This window comes from Plasmodium yoelii (assembly GCF_900002385.2).
Source record: "Plasmodium yoelii strain 17X genome assembly, chromosome: 6".
Lineage (NCBI taxonomy): Eukaryota > Apicomplexa > Aconoidasida > Haemosporida > Plasmodiidae > Plasmodium > Plasmodium yoelii.
Window position 1 is genome coordinate 351,148 of NC_036178.2, and position 24,698 is coordinate 375,845.

The 24,698-nt window shown below is 21.8% G+C and overlaps 4 protein-coding genes across 4 annotated transcripts; 3 read left to right on the forward strand and 1 right to left on the reverse strand.

The window, feature by feature from the left end:
• Positions 1 to 5,057: 5,057 nt before the first annotated feature.
• Positions 5,058 to 9,249, forward strand: PY17X_0606700 (zinc finger protein, putative; the record flags this gene model as incomplete). The annotated part of the gene is made up of 2 exons (XM_022955345.1): positions 5,058 to 8,944; positions 9,228 to 9,249. 2 exons carry the CDS (start codon positions 5,058 to 5,060, stop codon positions 9,247 to 9,249), a joined length of 3,909 nt encoding a protein of 1,302 aa, XP_022813138.1.
• A 1,365-nt stretch (positions 9,250 to 10,614) lies between these two features.
• Positions 10,615 to 12,749, reverse strand: PY17X_0606800 (tetratricopeptide repeat protein, putative; the record flags this gene model as incomplete). Its single annotated transcript, XM_724472.1, has 8 exons — positions 10,615 to 10,743; positions 10,919 to 11,251; positions 11,382 to 11,540; positions 11,652 to 11,716; positions 11,936 to 12,060; positions 12,191 to 12,305; positions 12,535 to 12,594; positions 12,743 to 12,749. 8 exons carry the CDS (start codon positions 12,747 to 12,749, stop codon positions 10,615 to 10,617), a joined length of 993 nt encoding a protein of 330 aa, XP_729565.1.
• Positions 12,750 to 14,690: 1,941 nt separating this feature from the next.
• Positions 14,691 to 15,680, forward strand: PY17X_0606900 (targeted glyoxalase II, putative; the record flags this gene model as incomplete). The annotated part of the gene is made up of 1 exon (XM_724485.1): positions 14,691 to 15,680. The coding sequence occupies one exon, from the start codon at positions 14,691 to 14,693 to the stop codon at positions 15,678 to 15,680; it is 990 nt and encodes a 329-aa protein (XP_729578.1).
• A 1,647-nt stretch (positions 15,681 to 17,327) lies between these two features.
• Positions 17,328 to 24,694, forward strand: PY17X_0607000 (high mobility group protein B3, putative; the record flags this gene model as incomplete). The annotated part of the gene is made up of 4 exons (XM_022955346.1): positions 17,328 to 23,039; positions 23,129 to 23,288; positions 23,520 to 24,356; positions 24,537 to 24,694. 4 exons carry the CDS (start codon positions 17,328 to 17,330, stop codon positions 24,692 to 24,694), a joined length of 6,867 nt encoding a protein of 2,288 aa, XP_022813139.1.
• Between the last annotated feature and the right edge of the window lie 4 nt (positions 24,695 to 24,698).

The window sequence follows — 24,698 nt, forward strand, 5'->3', positions numbered from 1 at the left end:
TATGCGGGTATTTAATTTCATTATCATATATTTTGAAAAATATTCCAAAATTATTGTAAAAATTTCACACGAAAAATGAGTATTATTTTCAGTAAAATTAATTAACTTTGGCATATATACTTACATATTTATATTCGAACAAACTTATTTTATATTATTAACAATTAATTATAATATATTATTTTTTTTTTTTTTTTTATCAGATTTTTATATATACTATCAATAACATAATAATAGGTATACATCAATACTATCATATTAATATTATTATTGTAATAAAATTTATTTATTATATTAGCGATTTTATATTTTTGTCATTAAAATGCGCTATATTTATGAGGAATAAATATTTTTATAAATCTTTAAAAATATATCAAGGTAAAATTGTATATTATTTTTTTATTCTATATATATATATATACATACATATATTATATGTGTATAATTATTGTTTACAATTTAGCTATATTAAAGATATTTATATCCTTGTTAATTTTTTGGAAAAAATTATATATCTATTTAGGAAATTTGTTTATTCATTTTTTATTTAATTAACGTTATAAATTAAAAATTAGTCACATCAATATAACTAAGAAAATTATCTAACCCTCTTGTATACAAAATTTTAGTATAACATATAATGGGCATACATATAATAGTTAACTATCAAAATAAATGAAAAAAAAAAAAAAAAAAAAAAGTTTTAATATATTTTGTAGGACGCAATTAAAGAATTAATAAAATTATTTTATAAAAAAAAAAATAATACATTTCATCATTTTATTTTTATATGTGTATTCATTTTTATTTATAGTTTGAATTATATATAAAAAATATATTAACCTCATAATTTCTAGATTATATTAATATTTACATAAAAAAATAGACCAAATAAAAAATAAAAATATTTTGTTCATGTTCAAAAAAATTAAAAAATATATTCCTTAATAGGGTAAATTATTTTAAAAATTATTTTATCCTATATTTATATAATAAAAAATTAGTATAAAAAAATACATATATACAACCACACAAAATGTTATATAATATATATATTTCTTAAAAAAATCAAAATTTTAAACATGCAATTAAATGATATGGTAAATTATATATTATTAATATAAAGTATTTTTTTATTATTTTAGGTACTTATAAATTTGAAAAAAAATTATAAGTTAAAATATGATCTAATAAAATCCTTAACACATTTCGTTTTTTTTTTTTTTTGAGGGGGGGGGGCTAACTTGATTTTATATTTTATTATCTTATCGATTATATTAGTGAAAAAAACAGAAAATATAACAATAACAATAATAATAATAATAGCAATAATAATGACAAAATAATAATAATAATAATAGCAATAGCAATAATAACAATTATCATAGAATAACCTATTTTATAAAATAAGAACAAATCTACTAGCTATGCTAACCAATACTATAATGAAAAATAACAAAAAAAAAATAATAATTTTTGTTTAATAAAATTTGATATTAAATTGAAATTTTTTATTTTTTCACTTAAATTTTAATTAAAAAAAAAAAAAAAAATAAACTAAAATATTTATATTGCAATTATAGATTTATATTATGTACAAATACAACAATAATATAACTGGCTATATAAATATGCATATTATTATATATATACTTAAATAAATGCATGTCATTTTTTTTTTCTTACCCTTTTTTTTAGCACCCCCCTTTTCAATAAACTATGAAATAAAAAAAAAATAAAAATAGCTATATGAAAAATGAAACAATTACATGACAATACATATCATTTATTATATAATAATAACAATAAAAAAACAGATTTTTGTACGTTTTTGTAAGCTTTTATAGGTTTTTTTCAAAGATATAAGCATTTTGTTTATGTATAATTTTTAGGTTAAATGATATATATAACTTATATTTTTATTGGATGTTATATTACTCAAAAAAAAAATATATATATATATACATATACATGATTTATTATTTTATTTTTTTTATGCATTATATATGATATTTTTTTGTCATTTTTTTTATGTAAGCTATATTCTTATATACCCCAAATATGCTTATTTATTTATATGTTGTAAACGTTTATTTTTTTGAATAATAATTTAAATACACAAATAATCAGACATATAAATAATATACATATATTGTTATTATGTATATTACTTATTTGTTTCGCCACTTTATATATGCAATATAAATATAAATATAAATATGCAATATAAATATAAATATACAATATAAATATACAATACAGAATATACAATATACAATGTACACTTGCATATTTACACTTGCATATGCAATGTCAAAAATAATTTTACATTCATAGGAAAGGAATATCCACAAAGTTAACATTGTACATAATTTGTTTTTAATTTTTATTTTCGAATTTTGCATCATTGTAATTTTTTTAGATTTATAAAATATATAATCCGTAATTTATAATTTTCATTTTGTAAAGTTATATAGCTTGTTTAATAATGAACCATATACTACATATGCATATATATAAACATAATTCTACGATTCTGCTTATAACACTATATTTAAATACATGATGCTATTTTGCATATTTAAACATGTTTCAACTTGATTTGTAAAAGATATTATGATGTTTGTGTGCAACATATATTAATAATAGCTTTATTCGATATATCTATTTAAATAATTTATTTATTTTGTACAAAAATTATAAACTGTGGTACATGTATTACTATTTATTTGTAGATATACTAATTATTTTATTTTTCGTCTTTTTTTTTTTTAATTAATTATATATGTATTGTTTTAGTAGTATTTAGTATATTCCAGAAATAAGTTTTATTTTAATCATATATAATAATTTTTTTTTTTTTTTTTTTATATATTATTTTATTATATATACAACGTTATATAATTTTTACAATTTTGCTAAATTGGAATTCTATATCTATCAAATTGAAGGATCATCATTTTGCAAACAAATTTATCTTTTTAATGGAAAGAGAAAAGAGCACAAATAGTATGCAGTGTGATATGTATACATGTAGTATGATATGCATACATGCCCGTATTTATTACTGTACATTATGCATTTGCAAATAATGTTTAAATTGTAGTGTAAAAATGCAACGTCGTTTATAAATAAATGGTAAAAATAGTGAAATAGTAAAAATAGCAAAATAGTGAAATAGTAAAAATAGCAAAATAGTGAAATAGTAAAAATAGCAAAATAGTGAAATAGTAAAAATAGTGAAATAGTAAAAATAGTGAAATAGTAAAAATAGTGAAAAAATAAAAATAGTGAAAAAATCAAAATAGCTTAGAATATATTTTCGCTTTATATACTAAATTGTTTCACACCCAACATTCCTATTTTATGGAATTATAATAATAAACCAACTATACATACAGTCATGTATTTATCTATATATAATTATATATATATGCACAAAAATATATCCTAGTATTATTTATATATATACATGAGATGTGAATATTTATTAAGTATAATTTTCCTATCATTTTTTAATTTATTTTTCATTTTTTTTTTTAATTTATCATCATATTCATTGTACACATGTAATAAAATATTAAGTTTGTATTTAACTGTACATTTGTTTATTCATTTATTCATTCATTAATTTATTATACATTTATTTATCATTTATTTATTTATCATTTATTTATTTATCATTTATTTATTTATTTATTATATATTTATTTATTATACATTTATTTATTATATATTGCTACGTATTATTAGTTAGTTTTGCCTTAAAATAGTGAAAATATATTACCAAAGCAAATGAAAAAAAATATAATACGTACATACATACATACATGCATACATAATAAATAATTATACATATGCTTATGTAAAAAATTTTAGTATTTAATTTTATTTGTTAGGTTTTATTTATATAGAGATTATTTTATGTATCATAATCCAAGGAACTATAAATTTAATAATAACAAAAAAAACTGGGAATAATAAAATATTTTGCATACAATAATAATACTAAATAAAAGATTATCTCTTTAAATTCATATATAATGTGCATTTTAATGTTTATGTATATTTGATTATTCAAGCTTATATGTTAATAAATTAGTGATACTTATTGTAATATACTACATATACATGCATACATGTGAAGATATATTTCCCCATTTTGTTATTTTCATTTTTATCAAGTATACATACATACATATAACATTTCGATGTAACGTTTTTCTTTTAAAGAGCGATAAAATTCACATCATCACATGTATATAATATATGTATTTATTTATGTATGTATAAGGATGTATATTCATATAATACAATTTTATGTATATCTTTCATCACATTTAATTAACACATAATACCTAATTTTCATTTTTTATATCATAATTCTTTTTTTTATTCTTATTCTTTTTTTTATTCTTATTCTTATTCTTATTTTTATTTTTTATTTTTTATTTTTTATATTTTTATTTATGTGTGCTATTATTTTATAATTAGGACAAATTTTATTTATATATATTAAAAAAAAAAAAAAAAAAAAAAAAAATTAAATTCATACATTTTTTAGATTGTATATACTTGTGCTTATTTATATACATGCATATAATATATATGTATATATATATATATGCATATAATATATATATGTATGTATGTGTGTGTATATATATCTTCTATTCCTATATGTAAACGTTCTTTATCTTTTTCTTCATCTTTATCTTTTTCTTCATCTTCATCTTTATATTTTATTTAAGGAGTTGCAAAAATAAGATCATTATTAAAATAATTATGTAAAATTAAATTAATTTAAAAAATTATATATATGTACATTTTTATTTTTACAAATATATTCAAAGTTTTTATTTTTATTTTTATTTTTATTTTTATTCACATGAAGATCGATACATTAATTTGTACTTCCCCATAAGTACATGTATATATATTATCCATCATTTTATTTATTTTTTTATATTTATTTGTATTATATATAAGAATTTGAAACTTTGATTATATTACGTCTTTTAGTTTTTTTTATTGTGCATATGTATATATAGGAAAAAATGAATATATCAAATATTTCTGAACAATCTGAGCAAGGAAGCTTAAATAATAGTAACGTTAGTATTTCTGAAAATAAAAATAATTTATTTATAATAAATGATAATGGAAGCTTTATTGATGATAATAATATTGTAGAAGATGATTGTATAACTCCGAAAGATGATGATGAAAATATGAATTCTAAAAAAAAAAAAAAAAATGATACTATAAATGAAGATAAAAATAAAAATAAAAATAATAATACAATAAATGGAAGGACTGTTCCACATTATGATTCAAATGCTACTACCCGAAATGTAATAACAAATTTTATTTCTAATAGACAACATTTTAATGAACATAACAATAGCATAACTAACCCTTTTAAAAATTCGAATAACGTTATGGTTGATTCTAATAACGTTATGGTTGATTCTAATAACGTTGTGGTTGATTCTAATAACGTTGTGGTTGATTCTAATAACATGATGGTTGATTCGAATAACGTTAATAATTATGAAAATCTTATAAGAAGTGAAAATGGTTCATCACATATTAAAATGATTCCTTCCAATGTTCCACAAACAAATCAATATAATATAAATGTTATCTCGGATCCAATAAATTGCTCCGTAATATCTAATATGAATCTAGCACTTACCCCAATTCAAGAGATTAATGAATATAATCTAATTAGAGAAAACCAATTATCAGAATTAAACATTTCAGATAACATCCACCAACACATCCCAACAAATAATTATGATATAAATAAATTTACTCGAATTCAAAACCACTACACTGAAAATGGTCAACAAACTGATCAGCAGAGTTGCCAACAAAACTGCCAGCAAAACGATCTTCCAAATTTCCAGCAAAATTTCCAGCAAAATTTCCAGCAAAATTGCCAACAAAATTTCCAGCAAAATTTCCAGCAAAATTGCCAACAAAATTTCCAGCAAAATTGCCAACAAAATTTCCAACAAAATTTCCAACAAAACGAAACACCAAATCAAAGCAATACCCCAAATAGTAGCGAAACTGGAAATGACAGTAGCAACAGAAATAGAGATACATACGATAATTATAATAATGAAAACCATGAAAACCATGAAAACCATGAAAACCATGAAAATTATAATAATGGTAACTATAATAATGGCAATTATAATAATGGCAATAGAGACAATCGAGACAATCATGAAAATAATCGAGGCAGAAATGATAGAAGTAGTAATGATGATAATGAAAATGAAAATGAAAACGATTTTAGCGAAGAAATTGAAAATGAAAATGAAACAGATATTAAAATGAATCAATCAAATGTGCTAGCTAATAATAATACATCTGGAATTAATATTGTAGATAATTTAACACAACATTTACAAAAGGAATTAACATGCCCTATATGTTTAGATTATTTTTATTTACCAGTAACAATGAATTGTGGTCATACATTTTGTAGATATTGTATAGGACATAATAAATTAAATGGAAAAAACTGTCCATTATGTAGGCAACCTTTAGGTCATTCATCATGCATAAATACAATATTATCTAATATAGTTCGAATATATAATTTAAGACGAAAATCATTAAAAATATATAAATCGATTGAAACTGTAAATACAGTAGATGATGTTTGGTGGAATGAAAATTTTATAAAATCTCAAGTAAGCGTATCTTTATTTTTAAGAATATTTTTACATGATATGATATCACCTCCAATTTTTTTTGATGATTTATCATCATGTATAATAGATTTCTTTACTGTTAATAATTTATGGTCAAAAGCAAAATATGTATTTAACATAAATGATTGTAAAACCTTTAGTGAATTAGTTGGGTATGATAAAAATAATAAAGAATTAACAAACGAAAGATTACATGCTTGGGTTGAAAGATATATAACACAAAATCCATCAATGTGTATGAGAAAAGATGAAAAAATAATTTTAAAATTATATCAAGATAGAACCCATAGAATCGATAGTCATATATTTGATTCATCAGTTTTACCAAATAGACTTCCATGGGATGGTGGTAGACATGCAAAAAGTTTAATTCATATGCCTCATTCTTCTGTTTCTTTATCACATTTATTATTTGTTAAGGTAGATAATAATAATATCGGAGTTGTAGATTGTGGATCAACTATTGGAACCATGATTAAAGTGAATAACTATCATGTATTGAGAGAAGGTGATATAATACATATTGGTGATAGATTAGAAGTAACAGTTTCTATAGATAATAATACTGCTGGTATGCCATATAAAGGATATGTTTGGAATAAAAATTCAAATAAAGTTTTAGATAGACATGAACTTAATGAATTAATTAAATCTGAATCATCTACATCTATAGATGCAGGAATTGTATCTACAGATCCTGTTACTGGAAAAATCATAGATTCAACTAACATTAATCAAATAAATTTAAATAACAATTCTGATATTAACATTTTAGAAGATAATAATAATACATTACTTAATTATTGTGAAAATATCGAATCAAACTTATTAATTAAATTCGATTTTGGAACAATAAAAGAAGAAATTACATTAAAAACTGAATACATAGATCCTAAAGGAGTTGTATTAGGTCGTGGTCCATATGCTCAATCTAGTTATAAAAAAATATCAGTTACAAATTCAAATGGTTATGTATCTAGAGAACATTGTTTAATTTATTATGATGGTTCTAAACCACCTGGTGAAAGATGGCTTTTAAGAGATACAAGTACATTAGGAACTTTTTTAAAAATAAAACCTTTTTCAGAACCCGTTCCATTACCAATAGGTTCTATATTTAAAGCAGGTCAATGTAAAATAGAAGTATGTTCTCATGATACTATACAATTTGCACAATATCCTGAACGATCTATATCATTACATAATACAAACAATCAACCAAATACAGATAATTTTAACAATAATAATAATTCAGCAGATAATAGAAACATTGATAATGATCTAAATAATTCTAGAAACAATAGTTCTGGAAATAGTGGGAATAATAGTAATGGCCCAAATTCACGTAATTATAGAAACAATCAAAATCAATATTATAATCAAATAGAATCAGATTTAAACATACCTATAAATAATAATTTAATCAATTCTGAAACAAGTGCAAATAGTGAAACAAGTACACACAGTAATGTTGAAAATGGTCAAAGAGCAGAAGCAGGAGCAGAAGCAGAAGCAGGAGCAGGAGCAGGAGCAGAAGCAGAAGCAGGAGCAGGAGTAGAAGCAGAAGCAGGAGCAGGAGTAGAAGCAGAAGCAGAAGCAGGAGTAGGAGCAGAAGCAGGAGTAGGAGCAGAAGCAGGAGCAGGAGTAGGAGTAGGGGTAGGAGTAGGAGGATGTTATAATTTTAATTTTCATTTTGAACAAAATACAAATGAAATATCTGAACCCTTAAATGACAATGCATACTATAGTAGTAATACGAATCAATATAATTACAATAGTGAGATTGTACAAAGTTTTATTCAAAATAATAGCCAACTTGCAAATCATGAAAATAATTTTATTTCTAGAAACATTATTAACTCTAATTCAGAACCTCAACATACTAATAGAGATACATATTTTTATAATTATTTAAGACATCATGAAAGAAATCTTACAAATATCAATGATCTTAATTGTGTTAATACAATCACTAATGCAAACCCATATTTAACACGTTATAATCGTGGAGATGTTAGAAATTGTATTCCCTATACTATGAATCAATGTGAGTATAGAGAAAATTCTAACAATTATTATTCCAATATTAATGATATAAAAGATGAAAATATTGGAGAGGAAATATACTATGAATCAGAAATTAGCAGACAAAATTTAAGTATACCCAACTTTTCCCAAAATCAAAGTGGTGGGGGTGATAACTGGGATTTTAGGTACTAAATTGTGTAAAGCTAAAAATATAACCTCTATCAACCTTATCTCGACCTTATCTCGACCTTATCTCAACCTTATCTCGACCTTATCTCAACCTTATCTCAACCCTATCTCAACCTTATCTCAACCTTATCTCAACCTTATCTCAACCCTATCTCAACCTTATCTCAACCTTATCTCAACCTTATCTCAAAATTTATTCCAAACTTTATTTCTCACGTTTTATTTTCAAAAAGAATATTACCATTTACATCTATTTGTATGGAAACTGTTAATTTGTAGGTATCAATACATGCATTTTTAAACACATTTTGGGAAAATTAATAATATTTACCGTCCTTGTAAAAATTTCAGAAAATTTGGTTATTATTAAGTAAAAAAAAATAGTTTATAAAAATTTAATTGAAGTTAAATATTTTCTTCTATCCAAACATTGTTTCAAATGTTTCAAAAGTTTCAAATGTTTCAAATATTTCAAATGCTTCAAAAGTTTCAAAAGTTTCAAAAATAATTATCCAAGATTAGTTTATTAAATTGTTTTCAATTTCACCCAATCATATATTGAGACCCCATATTCTTATTTCATATAATGAAGGAAGATGGAGACTTTATTTAAATTTGTTTTAATTATATATTATCATTAAATAATGTAGTAAATTATAAAAACATATCTATATATTATTCGACCCTTTTAGTGTTAAAAGCCATTATAGGTGCACATTTATTTTCTTAGCAACCTAACTTACTAAAATTAAAAAACTTTCAATTGATGGAGTAAAGCAATCATGTTTTTCTGATTAGAAAGTTTTTACAGTAAGTGTGCATTATGCTATTTTTTGTGTATATCTATGAAGTTATTAAAAAAAAAAAAAAAAAAAAAAAAATATATATATTCGCAAAATGTTTATTTGTATAATATGTATAAATAAACTTGACAACAATTATGCCTTTTTTTTTTCATAAATAATTGTTCCTTGCTCAGATAAGCGTGCATGTGCATGTTTGAGAACCGAGGTATGTATAATATATATATACATATATATAATATACATATATATATATATATACTATACACATATATATATACTATACGTATATATGCATGTATTATGCCACCGTTGTCTTTTTTTTTCAATCATATATAGTTGAAAAAAAAAAATATAAACTATAAGAACTGTTGATTATTTTTGTATATTAGTATAATTTTTTATATATATGTATGTATGTATGTTTATTCTTATATGTATTATTCTATGTTAGTCTCAGTGTTGATGCACTCAGCCCCATATAAATTAATTTTCCCTTTTTTTTTTTTTTTTTTTTTTTATAAATTTTTTATTATAATGCATAAATATATAGTAGAACTTTTTAATGGCTTTTGCTTAGATGGTATTATCTAAGCAAAATTTATCAATTCTATAAAAATAATTAAGTTAATACTTAAAAGTACACGATAGAAAAAAAGCAACACGAGACAATGAAAAATATGCATAACTTGTACATATGTATCTGTGTGCATGATAAAAAGTAAAATTACTTAATACCAGACAAAAATAACGAGATGCCATTGTTAAAGAAAGCAAATATTGCTCACCATATTTTTATTATTGTATAACATATATTTGTTATTTTTATTCTTTTAGAAAATAATATATGCGAATAATAAATTTTAATTCTTATAGTTAGATAAATTAATTCTTCTTTTCTTATTCGCATGTTCATCTGCTTCAATATTAGAAATTGTTATTTTTTTGACTTCATTAACATCTTTATTAAGTACAGCTTTATCAAACTCAGACTAAAAAAGTTTTAAATAAAAATATAATATCCATAATAAACATTAGGTCATATAAAAAACAAACGCAATTATATAAAATTCTATACGTTTTTTTTTTTTTTTTTTTACAATTTCTAGCTAGCTAAATAGTCATGAATTATAATAAGTATCTATGCATATATATATGTAGACTTACCTTTGTAGTAATTACTAATTCCTTAGCAATTGTTTGACTACCCTTTTCCTTTCCTTCTTCTCCTTCTTCTTCTATTTGTCGTTTTAAATCATTAATTTGTATTTGAACATCTTCATAAGTATCTCTGATAATTTTTTCATTAGTGTTTTTTGGTAAGGGTGTTGTTTTTTGTCTAACATCTAATAAAATTTTCTTCACCTTTTCAAAATATTCTACTGCTTCTTTTCGTTTTCCACAAAACATGTAACTTTGCGAAAGGGATATTAATGGGGCTATAAGATTTTCATCTCCTAATTTGTGCTCTTCTCTCAAGTTTACACATTTTTCGTATTCCTAGGGCAATTAAATTTTATAAAATTTGTATAAAATGTTTATCGCATTATTTTGTTCTATTTTTATCGAATTATTTATTCTATTTTTATCGCATTATTTATTCTATTTTTATTTTTTTCCATCATTGTACCTTTAGGGCTTCTTCGAAAAAGTGGTTCAACAAACTTATATCACCCAATCTAATAAACACATACGAGTAGTTTAGTAAATCCTTTTGTGATAATTCCTTTTTCTGTTCTAATAGCATTTCATAGCATTTTCGTGAAAATTCAAACATTTCAAAAGCCAACTAATTTAAAGTGAAAAAAAAAAAAAAATTAGTGTAATGTAAGTTCCATACCTTTTAAAATAAAATAAATAATGTAAATAAGAAAGAATCGTAATTTGTCGAAATAAATACCTGCTCGTCGGTGACTTCTTCTTTGTTACTACCATCTTCATCTTCGGTAACTTCAACACTTTTTTCTGAACAAAAAAAAAAAAAATTAATAATTAGCTAGCTAGCTAAAATATATGAAAAACTAAATTAATAAATATTTCAAATCAATAAATATTTCAAATCAATAAATATTTCAAATCAATAAATATTTCAAAATAATAAAATGAACGATTTCTACATCACGAAAATAATATCTTCAACAAACTGGACATATATTTACTCTATATTTAAATAGTAAAACGTACTTTTTTTTAAAAATTCGAATAAATCATTTTTTTCCTCTTCTTTAGTTAGCAGTGCATCAGCAAAGCATAAATAGTATTCTCTTAAATCAGGGTGGAGACTGTCTTCGACATTTAATTCCTTTACCCTAAAACAAACATAGATCATGCATTTTGTTTAGCACTCATATGTTTATACACGTTTATACATGTGCATACACTTGCTATAATTTAACTATTATATACAAATAAATATAACTTTATTTGAGAGTAATTTACTTTTTTTCAACAGCCATAGAAAATCGTTCTGCAGCTACGTCATAATTTTTGCTTTCCTTAAATTCGAGATTTCCCATATCAAATAATTCTTGAGCTGTTTTTTTCTCAAGAAGTTCTGTCATTCATAAGGAGAAAAAAGGAGAGAAAAGTAGAAAAAAGGAGAAAAAAGGAGAAAAAAGGAGAAAAAAGGAAAAAAAAGGAGAAAAACGGGAAAAAAAGGAGAAAAATAGTACATGTGTGTTCCATTTATATGTATGTATGTGTGTATGCATGTATGCATGGATGTATAGTTGCACACTTTCGTATTCCAAACAGTTTACTTATAAATTTGACTAATGCATTACCTGCTTGTTCATCAAATTCAGATTCAGTATTGGAACCTGTTTCGGCAATAATTTCTTCTTCTAAATGTTTAAAAAAAAATTATATAAAAATTATATAAAAATACCCATTTGAATGATAAAAAATCGAAGCTTAATTTATTACACACACACATTTATATCATATATAGTACTCTACCTGATTATTCATATTTGTCATATGTATAATTACCTGTCATTTTGTTTAAAGATTAAAATAAAATTTACAAAATGAGTGTTCTATAGAGGATGGAGTCTTAAGCTGCATTCACAAAAGAGTAACACATATATATATGTTTTATTTGTGTGTGTACAATCCTATTCAAACCATACATACAATTCATGTGTATTATATATACATATGCATATTTTTTTTATATTAAACATTATTTTAGAAAACATGTACATGCATAATATATATCAAATGTGTATAAAGGTAATTATATAAATACATGATACACATATATAATATACTTTCACTATTTTTGAAATATTACTTAGTATTTTTCTCTTTATTAATTAATGAACAAATAAAATAATATAATAAAATTATTGCGATTTTATATATTACACTTTTTTACTAAGATTTATAGTTCCAAAAGTGTATATATATTTTTTTTCATGGAAAGTTTATATATATATATATATATTTATTTATTTAGCTAGTTAATAAATTATGTAGATATGAATAATAAACACATATTATATATCAATGGTTTGAGATATGCTTAGAAAGAGTATATGTAAGTACTATACTAGTTAATGCCTTTTCTTATAATGGAATATATATAATATCACAATAAATATATAATAATATTTCTTATTTTTTTTTTTTTTTGGGTATTACTTTATAAGGATAATTTTTTTTGATTTATCTTTCATATAATTTGATAGATCCTAGGCTCATCAAAAATTAAGTCCATAAAAAATTTATATATTTTTGGCGTTTTTAAGCTCATATATTTTTAGAATAAAAAGAAGTTTTATATATATTAATGTGTGTGATTTTTATTTTTTGCAATTTCATTTAATTACTTATATAGCTATATGCATATTTCCCAACATCAAAAGAAAGTAAACACTGCTTATTATGCATTTATATTGGAGAGGAGAAAAAACGTGCACAAATCAATGAAGTGTACTAGTTAAACCTTCTCAAAAATAATATACATTATATATATATATATATACATGTTGTTTCATTTTTTTTTAATATATAAAAAATTCAATGTTTATATCACGAATATAAATTCCTATTTAAATAGTATATGTGTGTATTATTGAAAAAAATAATTAATACGTACACGCACACGTATTTATAATATTTAAGGCGCGAAAAAAAACTTTATATAAATTAAAAAAAATTATAAACAAACCCTTTGTTAAACTTATGGGCACACACGGCTTATTTATAGTTACACCAACAATACATATTTATATTAAATATATAGAAATATATAAACGCACATAATATATATTTTATTTTTAAAGGGTCTCCGTTTTTTTAATACTATAATAATACATTGTGCAATTTTACTTTTTATTTAAAAAAAAAAAAATATATTAATTTTTAAATGTCGTAGTTTTATTTTTCCATAATATAGGAAATTTCATATTTCTAGCAAGCTATAATTTAATTGAAAAAAAAAAAAAAAAAAAAAAAATTAAGGGCTTATGAAAATTTCTTAATTTTGGCTGTTTTAAGGGGATTGGGTATTTAAGACATGTAAAATTATTAACAGCTCAATGCACAAAAATCATTCAAAATATAAATAATAAAATAACACAAATAATTAAATCGTGAGGGCTTTGTATATTTTGAAAAAAAGTAATATTTTTAAATGATACAATAATAAAACAATTATTATGTACTATATTGTGTAAATGCATATATATCACATTAACATGATAGGTTATATATTCTAGGAATACCTACAAACCCTCATCATTTATACATTTGTCATCATTATTACATTTCATAAATTAACATATTTAATTGCATATTTTAAATTCTATGTATTGAAAATAAAAGGCAGTTACGAAGAATGCCATATTTTATTTAATATTTTGTTTGATTATTTTAAATGTGTTTGCACACATATATTATTAATATAACAAATTTCGAGGTATGATCTTGTAATATGAAAATCGAAAAAAAACTACTAAGCTTAGGATACATTGCCTATGCACATATAGGCAAGCGATCTTTAACCCCCAAACTATTCTTTGAGAATACTTTTATAAATAAGAGGAATATATATAATATGAAAATGGGAAATGACTATAAATATTATATTGTTGATAAAAAAGATTTGTGTGCAAATGTAATTATAATACCTATGTATAATGATAATTATTCTTATATTTTTTATGATGATAAAGATGAAGGTATTGCTGTCGATCCAAGTGACTATAACAACGTTATTAAAATATCCGAAAAAGAAAATATAAAAATAAAAAATGTATTATGCACACATAAACATTCTGACCATAATAGTGGAAATTTTTATTTTTACAATAAAAATATAAATGTATATGGTATTAAAGAACGTAATAATAAATATATAAATAAAAATATAGAAGGTATTCAAGAATTTGAAATAAATAATTTTAAAATTAAAACATATTTGTCAAATTTTCATTGTAAAAATCATGTATCATACATAGTTGAAAATTCTAAGCATGTATTAAAAAAAGACGGAAAAAAAAACTTATTTTTTACGGGCGATTTTTTATTTGTAGCTGGAATGGGTAAAAACTTCGAAGCTAATAACATAGATATGTATAATTCGATACATAATATTAAAAAAAAAATCGATATAAATAATACTTATATATTTTGTGGGCATGAATACACATTAAGTAATATTAAATTTGCTTTAACTGTTGATCCAAATAACCATGAATTAAATAAAATTTATCAACAAGTTTTACAAAATAAAAATTCTCTACCAACAATACCAACTCTGTTAAGTGATGAATATTCATACAACCCCTTTTTGAGATATGATAATGAAAATATTAGAAAGGTTATTGATTTATATGCAAAAAAAAATAATTATATAATTGAACGAAACTCAGATTATTTAGTTCTTTTGAGAATAATGAAGGATAATTTTAAAACGGCATAGTTTTTTTAACCAATTAAATAAATGTACCAAGCATATGTAAAATTGTGAATATCATAATTGTTCATTTGTTTCACACTTTTGCATACATGCGTAATGTAGAATAAGGACTTTTGTGGGAATATAACATGTCTATTTTTATTAACAGGAATAAAAATTTTAGCAAACTGGATTTAAAGAGATATTAAAAAAAAAAAAAAAAGGTTGTGTCTTATTTATTAACCCTAAGGATATTTCTAGCGAAATATGATCACCCTATCTTTTATGATTTTTAAATTAATAGTGTAAATGTGAAATATGTTTGAAAATAAAAAATAAAATAATTGTTTTTATTTAAATTCAATGTATATAGCCAGAAAGGTAATTGTGAATATGCAATTTAAAAATATTTTTTTGCAAAATATTTTTCAGGAAATAAAATATTTATATAAATTTGGCCAATGTAAAGAAATGGTTATATATAAATCATTATTTTTTGTTAATTTTTATAATACCACTATTCATTTAAAAAATGTATTATATGTTGTTACCTTGTTTGACACATTGTTTAACAAATTTACAACGCTTTTTAATTCCGCTAGTTTTAACATACAGTAGAAATATGAATAGTAATAAAAAAAATATATTACTAAAAAAAATGACAAAAAAGCTACCTCAAAAGTTAAAAAAAAAAAAAAAATCAAAATTTTAATTTTAACAAAAAAAATGTGTTTTCATTTAAATATGTTAGTATAATGTTTATAGTTATTTCTCTCCTATTTTTTATATTTGTTTTTTTACATATTTTCACAATTGAGCAACTTAACTATATTCAATTTATTAATTATTTGACTGATTAACTTAAATTATTAAATTATTTTTTACAAATAACCAAATAAACAATTTTATAAATGTTCACAATTTTTGTGGTAAAATTTTTTTCTACATTTTTTATTTATATTTTTCATTATAAAATGCAATATAATAAAATAACATAATAGTTGTATTTTGCCAATACTATATTTTTATTATATTAATGCATAAAATATTATTTATAAAAATATATGTATAATTAATTATGCGTACTCTTCCACATGCATATATAATTATTATATATCATTTATTTATATATAATTTTAAATACAAATAAAATATTATATATATATATATATATATATGTAATATATATATTTATTTATTTTTTAATATAATAATATACCCATAATAAAATATAAAGAAATATTACATATTATTTATTAAAATTATTTTCATTGTAATATTAATAAATATATGCATACATATATTACAAAATTTGGGACAAGGATTAAGGAAACATTTTGAATATTTAATAAAGGTAAAAATAATATATGCATATATGCGTGTAAATTATATATACATATATACATACATACATATATATACATACATTTTTAATATAATAAAATATAATTAATTTTTTTTTTTTATTTCCGCCTTTTTATTTTTAAAAGCATATTATAGTAGGCATACTATATGTAGAACTAAAAATAAGAAATTATATTTTTCCAGGCATAATTTAATATGCATTTTGTTTTATATAAGAATGATAATTTTTTTTCGTAGTTTTAATTTAAATAACGAAAAAAAAAAAAATAAAAATAAAAGAGGGGAAAAAAAAAATAAAAAAATAACATGGAAGTAGCAACAGAAGGGGGATCCTTTGAAAAGCTACAATTTAAAAAATGTGAAGATAAGTATATTTTAGATCAACATTTAAGGACTTGTTTTAGTTATTTATTATTATATATTATAAAGGAATGTTATTATATATATAAAATAAAATGTTATATTATACAAAATGCTTTGAAAATATACAACAGTCAATCAAAATCTTCCATCTTAAATAATTATAAGACATTGTCATATTTATTATATTCTCAGAAATGGGATAATAATATAATTTATGATATTATAAATAATTCCAATTATTTTTGTAATTATTTTGAATTGTTTAATGGCGAAAATTATTTTACTGAAGATATTCATAAAACAAATAAAATAAAATATTTACCAAATCCTTACGAATCTGTTAAAAATTCAATCAATTTAAAAGAACAAAATAAATATGAAGAAATACCACCTTATATACAATTTGATAACACAACAATAAGGGGTGTAACAATACACCATAATTTAGAAAATGAATTTTCTCAAATTTTGAATGGAATAAAACCATTCTTATCAACAAATGAGAATCCTAATAATAAAAAAAGAAAAACAAAAAATAAAACAATAGCAACTATCAATATAAACGAAAAAAATCAAATTCTTAGGATAAAGAACCTCAAAAATATTCAAACTACAGAAAATAGTTTCATTAATAATAAAAACCAACCCAATAAAATGAACGCCATTATTGACACTGGTAACTATTTTTCTAAAACTTTTATTTCGTCATTTCAAAATGATATAAATAAAACTGATACTGACATATTTAATGAATCCATATATGAATATGGACAAAACTCAAAATATTTACAACATATACAAAGAGAAATATTAAATAATAATATTGTTAAAGATGGAATTTCTATATTTGAATACAAAACCCTTCACAATATTGATCATGTTAATAAATTTAGTAGGAATTGTGAATACAGAGACAATAGTAATTTAAACAACGATGCTGGACAAAATAACAATGGTAAAAATGAAAACGGGGGGGATAAAGAAAAGGAAATAAATAATAATGACAATTCTAATAATTCGGAAAAAGATAACAGTAATAATAATCAAGATAAAAATAATGATCAAAATCAGGGAGGAGGCGAACAAAATGGTGAAAAGGAGGGCGATGGTAAAGAAAATGACAATAACAATGACGATAATGATGATAATAATGATGAAAATGACGATAATAATGATGATAATGACGATAATGACGATAATGACGATGGTGATAATGGCGAAAAGGCTAAAGAAATTAGCGAAAAGGAAAAATATAAATTTTTTTATAAGAAAATAAAAGAAATAAAATCTAATATTTTTGTAAAAAGATGCAAAAATGTTGAAAAATACTTCAAAAAAAAAATATTTAATTACATAAATAAGAATAATATAATATGCAACATGAATATAGATACAATATTCATTTATTTGAAAAATATATATTATTTAATTTTAAACAATAAACAATTAGTATTTTTTTTCATATATAATACTAATGATGTCATGACTGCTATTATTAACACTGAAAAATGTAACGAAATAAATTATAGTGAAAAAAATTTTTTTTTATATCTCTTAACAAATGAAAAAGAGATATATAAAAAAATATTTGATGAAATAAATTTAAAATATGATAAAAATGAACTTATATTAAAATTAAAAAAATTAAAAAAAAAATTAAATGATTTAAAACATACAGAAGAGACAAATTTATTTGAAGAAAGTATGAAACAACTTGGATTATTTAAAGATATTAAAAAATGTGTTAACAGTAATAATTCTAATTCTCAAAATAATATTTCCAATGATGATATATATAAGCTTTTTAATTATACAAATAAAAAATTTTTAAAAAATTATAAGGGAGTATCTCACAAATTGTCATTAAAAAATTTATTACCTAAATTATATAATTGTAAAGATTTAAAAGAAACTAATAATTTAATATGTAATGTTGGAAAAAACGTTAAAAGTGTTACAAAAAGTGGTGGTGGTGTTGGATGTGATGGAAAAAAGAAAAAGAAAAACAAAAAAAATAAAGAAGCAAATATGAAAAAAAATAATATGAATAATTATATGACTAATTTGAATTCTCATTACAATAACTTTATGAACAATAATATAGATAAATCTCAAATAAATAATTCGTTTAATTATTTTGTAAATTTTCAAAACAATAATGGTCAATCAAATAATAATGTTAACAACTATTCGAGATTTTATAATAATATGCAATATGCACAACATATGCAACATAGTGTAAATTTTAAAGACAACAATTTAAATGATAAAAATGGTAATAAAAATAATGAAACAGATGAAAAAGGTGATGAAAATGAAGTAAAAAAAAAAGCAATAAGAGGTATAACTTCATTTACCTTATTTGCTAGAGAAAAGAGAAAAGAATTGTTAAATCAAAAAGTGTTTCTAGGAAGCTCTTTAACGGAACAAACATCCGCTGTTGCTAAAATTTGGAATAATTTAAGTGATGAAAAAAAAAAAGAATGGGCTGTTAAAGCATCCAAAATAAATGAAGAAAACTTCTTATTACAAAAAAAAAAAAAAAAAAGAAAATTTACTGCTTTTAGTATATTTGCTCGTGAAAAAAGAAAAGAATATAAAGAAAAAAATATCGATATGGGTTTAACATTAGCTCAACAAAATTCTTATGTATCAAAATTATGGAAACAGTTATCCAATGAGGAAAAAAATAGATATAAATATTTATCGAATACTGTGAATGCTGCTGTAGCAAAAAATAATAAAAATCAGGTAAATTATATTAATGGTCAAAAAGTTAGTGGCTTTAAAGGGCGAATTAAGGCTTTAGATAATATGATGAGCCAGCATTTTTCGAACAACAACAATCTCATGTATAACGATATGTCAAACTTTAACAATAACAATATTAACAATAGTAGCAATAGTAACAATAAAATGGTGTATAACCCAAACCAAGTGATGATGGGAACTGAAAATAATTCATATAATATGAATTACATGGCAAATATGCAAAATATGCAAAATATGCAAAACATTGCACAAGGCGACAATAACATGAATTATTTTAATTATATGGAAAATATGAATAAAAATATCACAATGGGGTACATGAACAATGATATGAATATGATTCATGATAATGGAGATGATAAAAATAAAAAAAATTCCTTAAAAAAAAATAAAAAAAAAAAAAATGAAAATTTCAATGACCCAAATCAACTAATGAATAATCCTAACTATATGCTAAAAAATGCCAATTCATTTAATCAACAAAATTACAATTCTTTACCATATCACAATGATGGATTAAATAATACTAACAATTATTATCCCTTAACTTTTCCTAATGATAATAATGATGAAATGAATAATAACAACACAATAAATAATAATTCTGAACTGTACAGAAATATTGTTATTAATAACAATACTCAGAATTTGATAACAGAAAATAATCAAAATGTTATGATAAATAATATGTATGATCAAAATCAGATATCTATAAATGCTAATAATATAGTAAATACAACTACACAAATTACAAATATGAAAAATAATATGACTATAAATTCTGATGTTCCTATGATAAATAATACAAAAGGAGATCATAATATATCAATAAATCCAATAGATAATAACGAATTGATACAAGGTCATGCTAATGTTTATATAACACATGGGCTTAATGATAACCCAGGAATATCAAATAAAATAAATTTTCCATTACATGGGCATAGCGAATTTTCATATAATAAATATCCAAACGAAACAAATGAAATATATGAACATGATAATGTAAATATTGGTGGGACATCAAATGGGCAAACTAATATGGTTATGCATAATTATCAAGTAATAAATGGTAATCAAAAAAAAGGGACAAAAATTGATGATATTTTAAAAAAAAAAATGATGAAAGATGAGAAAAAAAAATTAAAAGAAGAAAAAATGATGTTAAAAGAGTTTGATAAAAGAAGGAAACAATTGTTAAAAGCTGAAAAATTAATGGAAAAAAATAAAAATAAAAAAATGTCTAATAGTGATAATAATGGGATTGCGGCTATTGATTCAAATTCAGGATATTATGATCCTGCAAGTGTAATGAATAACAACAACAATAATAATAATAATAATAGTAACAATAATAATAATAATAATATGGGCATGTATATGAATATGAACAATTATGATATCTCTAACCCGTTAATAAATAACCCAATGATTAATAATTATAATTTTTATGCTAACCCCGATAAGAAAAACATAAACCCTTTAAATAACAATAGTATAAATATTGTAAATAACGCACCAAGTAGTATAAGTACTCGAAACAATACTAATAATACAAATAATAACAGCGGAATTATTTCAGCTCCTACTGATGAAGGAAATAATGATGATCATCTTTCGAATAAAGGATTAATAAATTTTAAACATGTGATAAATGGAAATGGACAAAACATATCAAATGATGATGAATTTTCAAATTATACTTATGGTAATAAATTTATGACTGATTCAGGTGGAGTAATACGAAATAATAATTCTATACCTAATGATACTAATATACAAATTTCGGATGATATTAAAAAATATGACCATGTAATAAATAATAATATTCATGATAATACAAAATTAGGTAATCATATTTCTGATCATCAGCATATATCAAATGACCAAATTCAAAACCCTGAAATAAATTCATCAGTAATTAATTCTAATATACCTGATGGTCTAAATCACCCAACTTATTTAAATTCTAATAAAGAATATTATAATAATACTAACTATTTTAACAATGTGATTTCAAATGATCAAGTAATGTTTCAACACACAAATGGAACATCAAATGTTGTAAATAATGGAGTTCCGATTAAATATTTAATTGAAAATGGTTCAAATTCAAATAAAATATATGGATATAACAATAATAACAATAACAATTATCTTAATAATATTAATCCAAATGAAAGAACGGCAAATGGAATATCTGGTGGGTCGAACAATAATACTGGTATTATTATAAAAAATGATGAATATTTTAACACTATAGCAAGAGAAAAAGAAAATAATAATAATAATAATAATAATGAGCTAAAAGTTGACCAAACTTTTAATAATACTAACTATTATCAAAAAAATGGTACAAATAAATATACTAACAGAAATAATACTAATGTGATAGTAGGCTCTGTTAATAATAATAACAATAATAATAAAATAAATAATTCTATTTCATATGATCCAGATGACAATAATCACACTTATAGCAACATTACTAATACATCAGCACATTTACATAATTCTAAACAACACAATCAATCACAATATATAAATTTAAATGAAACAATAAATAACGATATGAACATGGGAATAAATATGGAATACAACAATGGAATGAATTACATTAATATAAATAATAATGATAATAATAGCAATAATAACAATAATAATAATAACAATAAAAATAATAATAAAAATAACAACACATCCTATTTTTATCCGCATAATAGAAATAACAATGTTCCTAATAATAATTTCTTACCCAAAACTAATGAAAATAATACAACAGCTCTTAATTGTATGGCTAATGGAGATAATATAATATATTTCCCTGATCATGTTGTATCAGAAAATAATAAAATTCCAGGAAACCTTGTTTATTTTGACTCGGTAAAATAACTATCAGATTTATACCATTTCGCACCCCTCCCCACTTACTGCTTTTTAGTTCATCCTATTTGATATTTCATTTCTTTTAGGATATGAATAGAATATCTGGAAGAATGGAAGACATTGAAATAAATGGACACAAAAGGAAACAACAATTTTTTAATAATGCATCTCATTTTTTAGAGTTAGTTGATAAAAAAATAATAAAACGGAAAAAAAAAAAATCATCTTCTTTGAATATTGTGAATGGTATAAATAAAGTTTCAAACTGAATTCCTTTTCGATATATCTGTGTATACATAATCAAAAGGGATTCTATTCTTTTACTATTTATCTTCTTCTGGACATTTGTATTTATCTATAAAAATACACATTTTTTTTTATCACGAAATAAAATATTTGTCATTTTTTTATCACGAAATAAAATATTTATCATTTTTTTATCGCGAAATAAAATATTTATCATTTTTTTGTTTCTAGGAGACAATGATACAATATGGGATTTGGTTTTGAAAAATAAAACAAAAAGAGAAAGGAGGAAAAATAAAAAATCAAATAATATAACAATAGATAATACATTAGATGATATTATTAATTTTGATCAAAACCCAAATGATGATTTAAATATGCTTTGTCTAAATAATGATGGTTATTATTTGAACAATGATAATAAGGATAAACAGAATGAACACAATGAAAATAATGAAAATAATGAAAACAATGAAATAACTAACAAAGAAAGAGACGAACAAAACGCTGAAGGAGAAGGAGAAGGAGAAGGAGGAGATTCTTATAATCCAAACAATGAAAATGAAGATGATATTCTTAGCTTTCTAAACATTTGTATGCCAAATTATTCTACCAAATTAAATATAAATGAACAAGGTGAAGTTATATATGATGATAAACGCACATATAATTCAAATACAATAATGAATGATAATGATAATAATTTTAATTTTTTAATGAAAACAAAAAATAAAGTTAATGAAAATTTAAATAATTGTCAAATTGAAAAATATAATAATGCATATAAAAAAGCTAAATTATGTAAATGGTCAGAACAACAAACTAATAAATTTTATGAGGTTATTGAAATGTTTGGTATTGATTTAATGATGGTTAGGGCATTATTACCATCTTTTACAGATAAACAAATTCGGGATAAATATAAAAAAGAAAAAAAAAATAATCCTTATAGAATAGATCAAGCATTAAAAAAAAATAAAGAAATTGATTTAGAAGCATATGAAAATGAACATGGAAAAATTGACCACTCGACACACCATAATTATTATGACTCAGCTAGCGATTTGGGTAATTTTATGAAAAAAAAAAAAAAAAAAAAAAAAAAATATATATAAAATATATAAAAAATATGAACGTACATAATATATTCACAATTTTGATATCGAAATAACAATTTCGGTCTTTTTTCTTCTTTTTTTTACCCTACATTTTTAATTCATTATGGAATTAAAATTTTCCTTTTTATAGATAATTCTTCTCCGAAAAAAAATAATAAAGACATGGATGATTCAGAGATCAATATCTTAAGTATTTTTGATAACAAAGATGATGATTACAATAGCAATGTCAAAGACCAAGGAGAAGATACGGGCATCACAGATTTTAATATTTTAACTTTATTTTAAAATG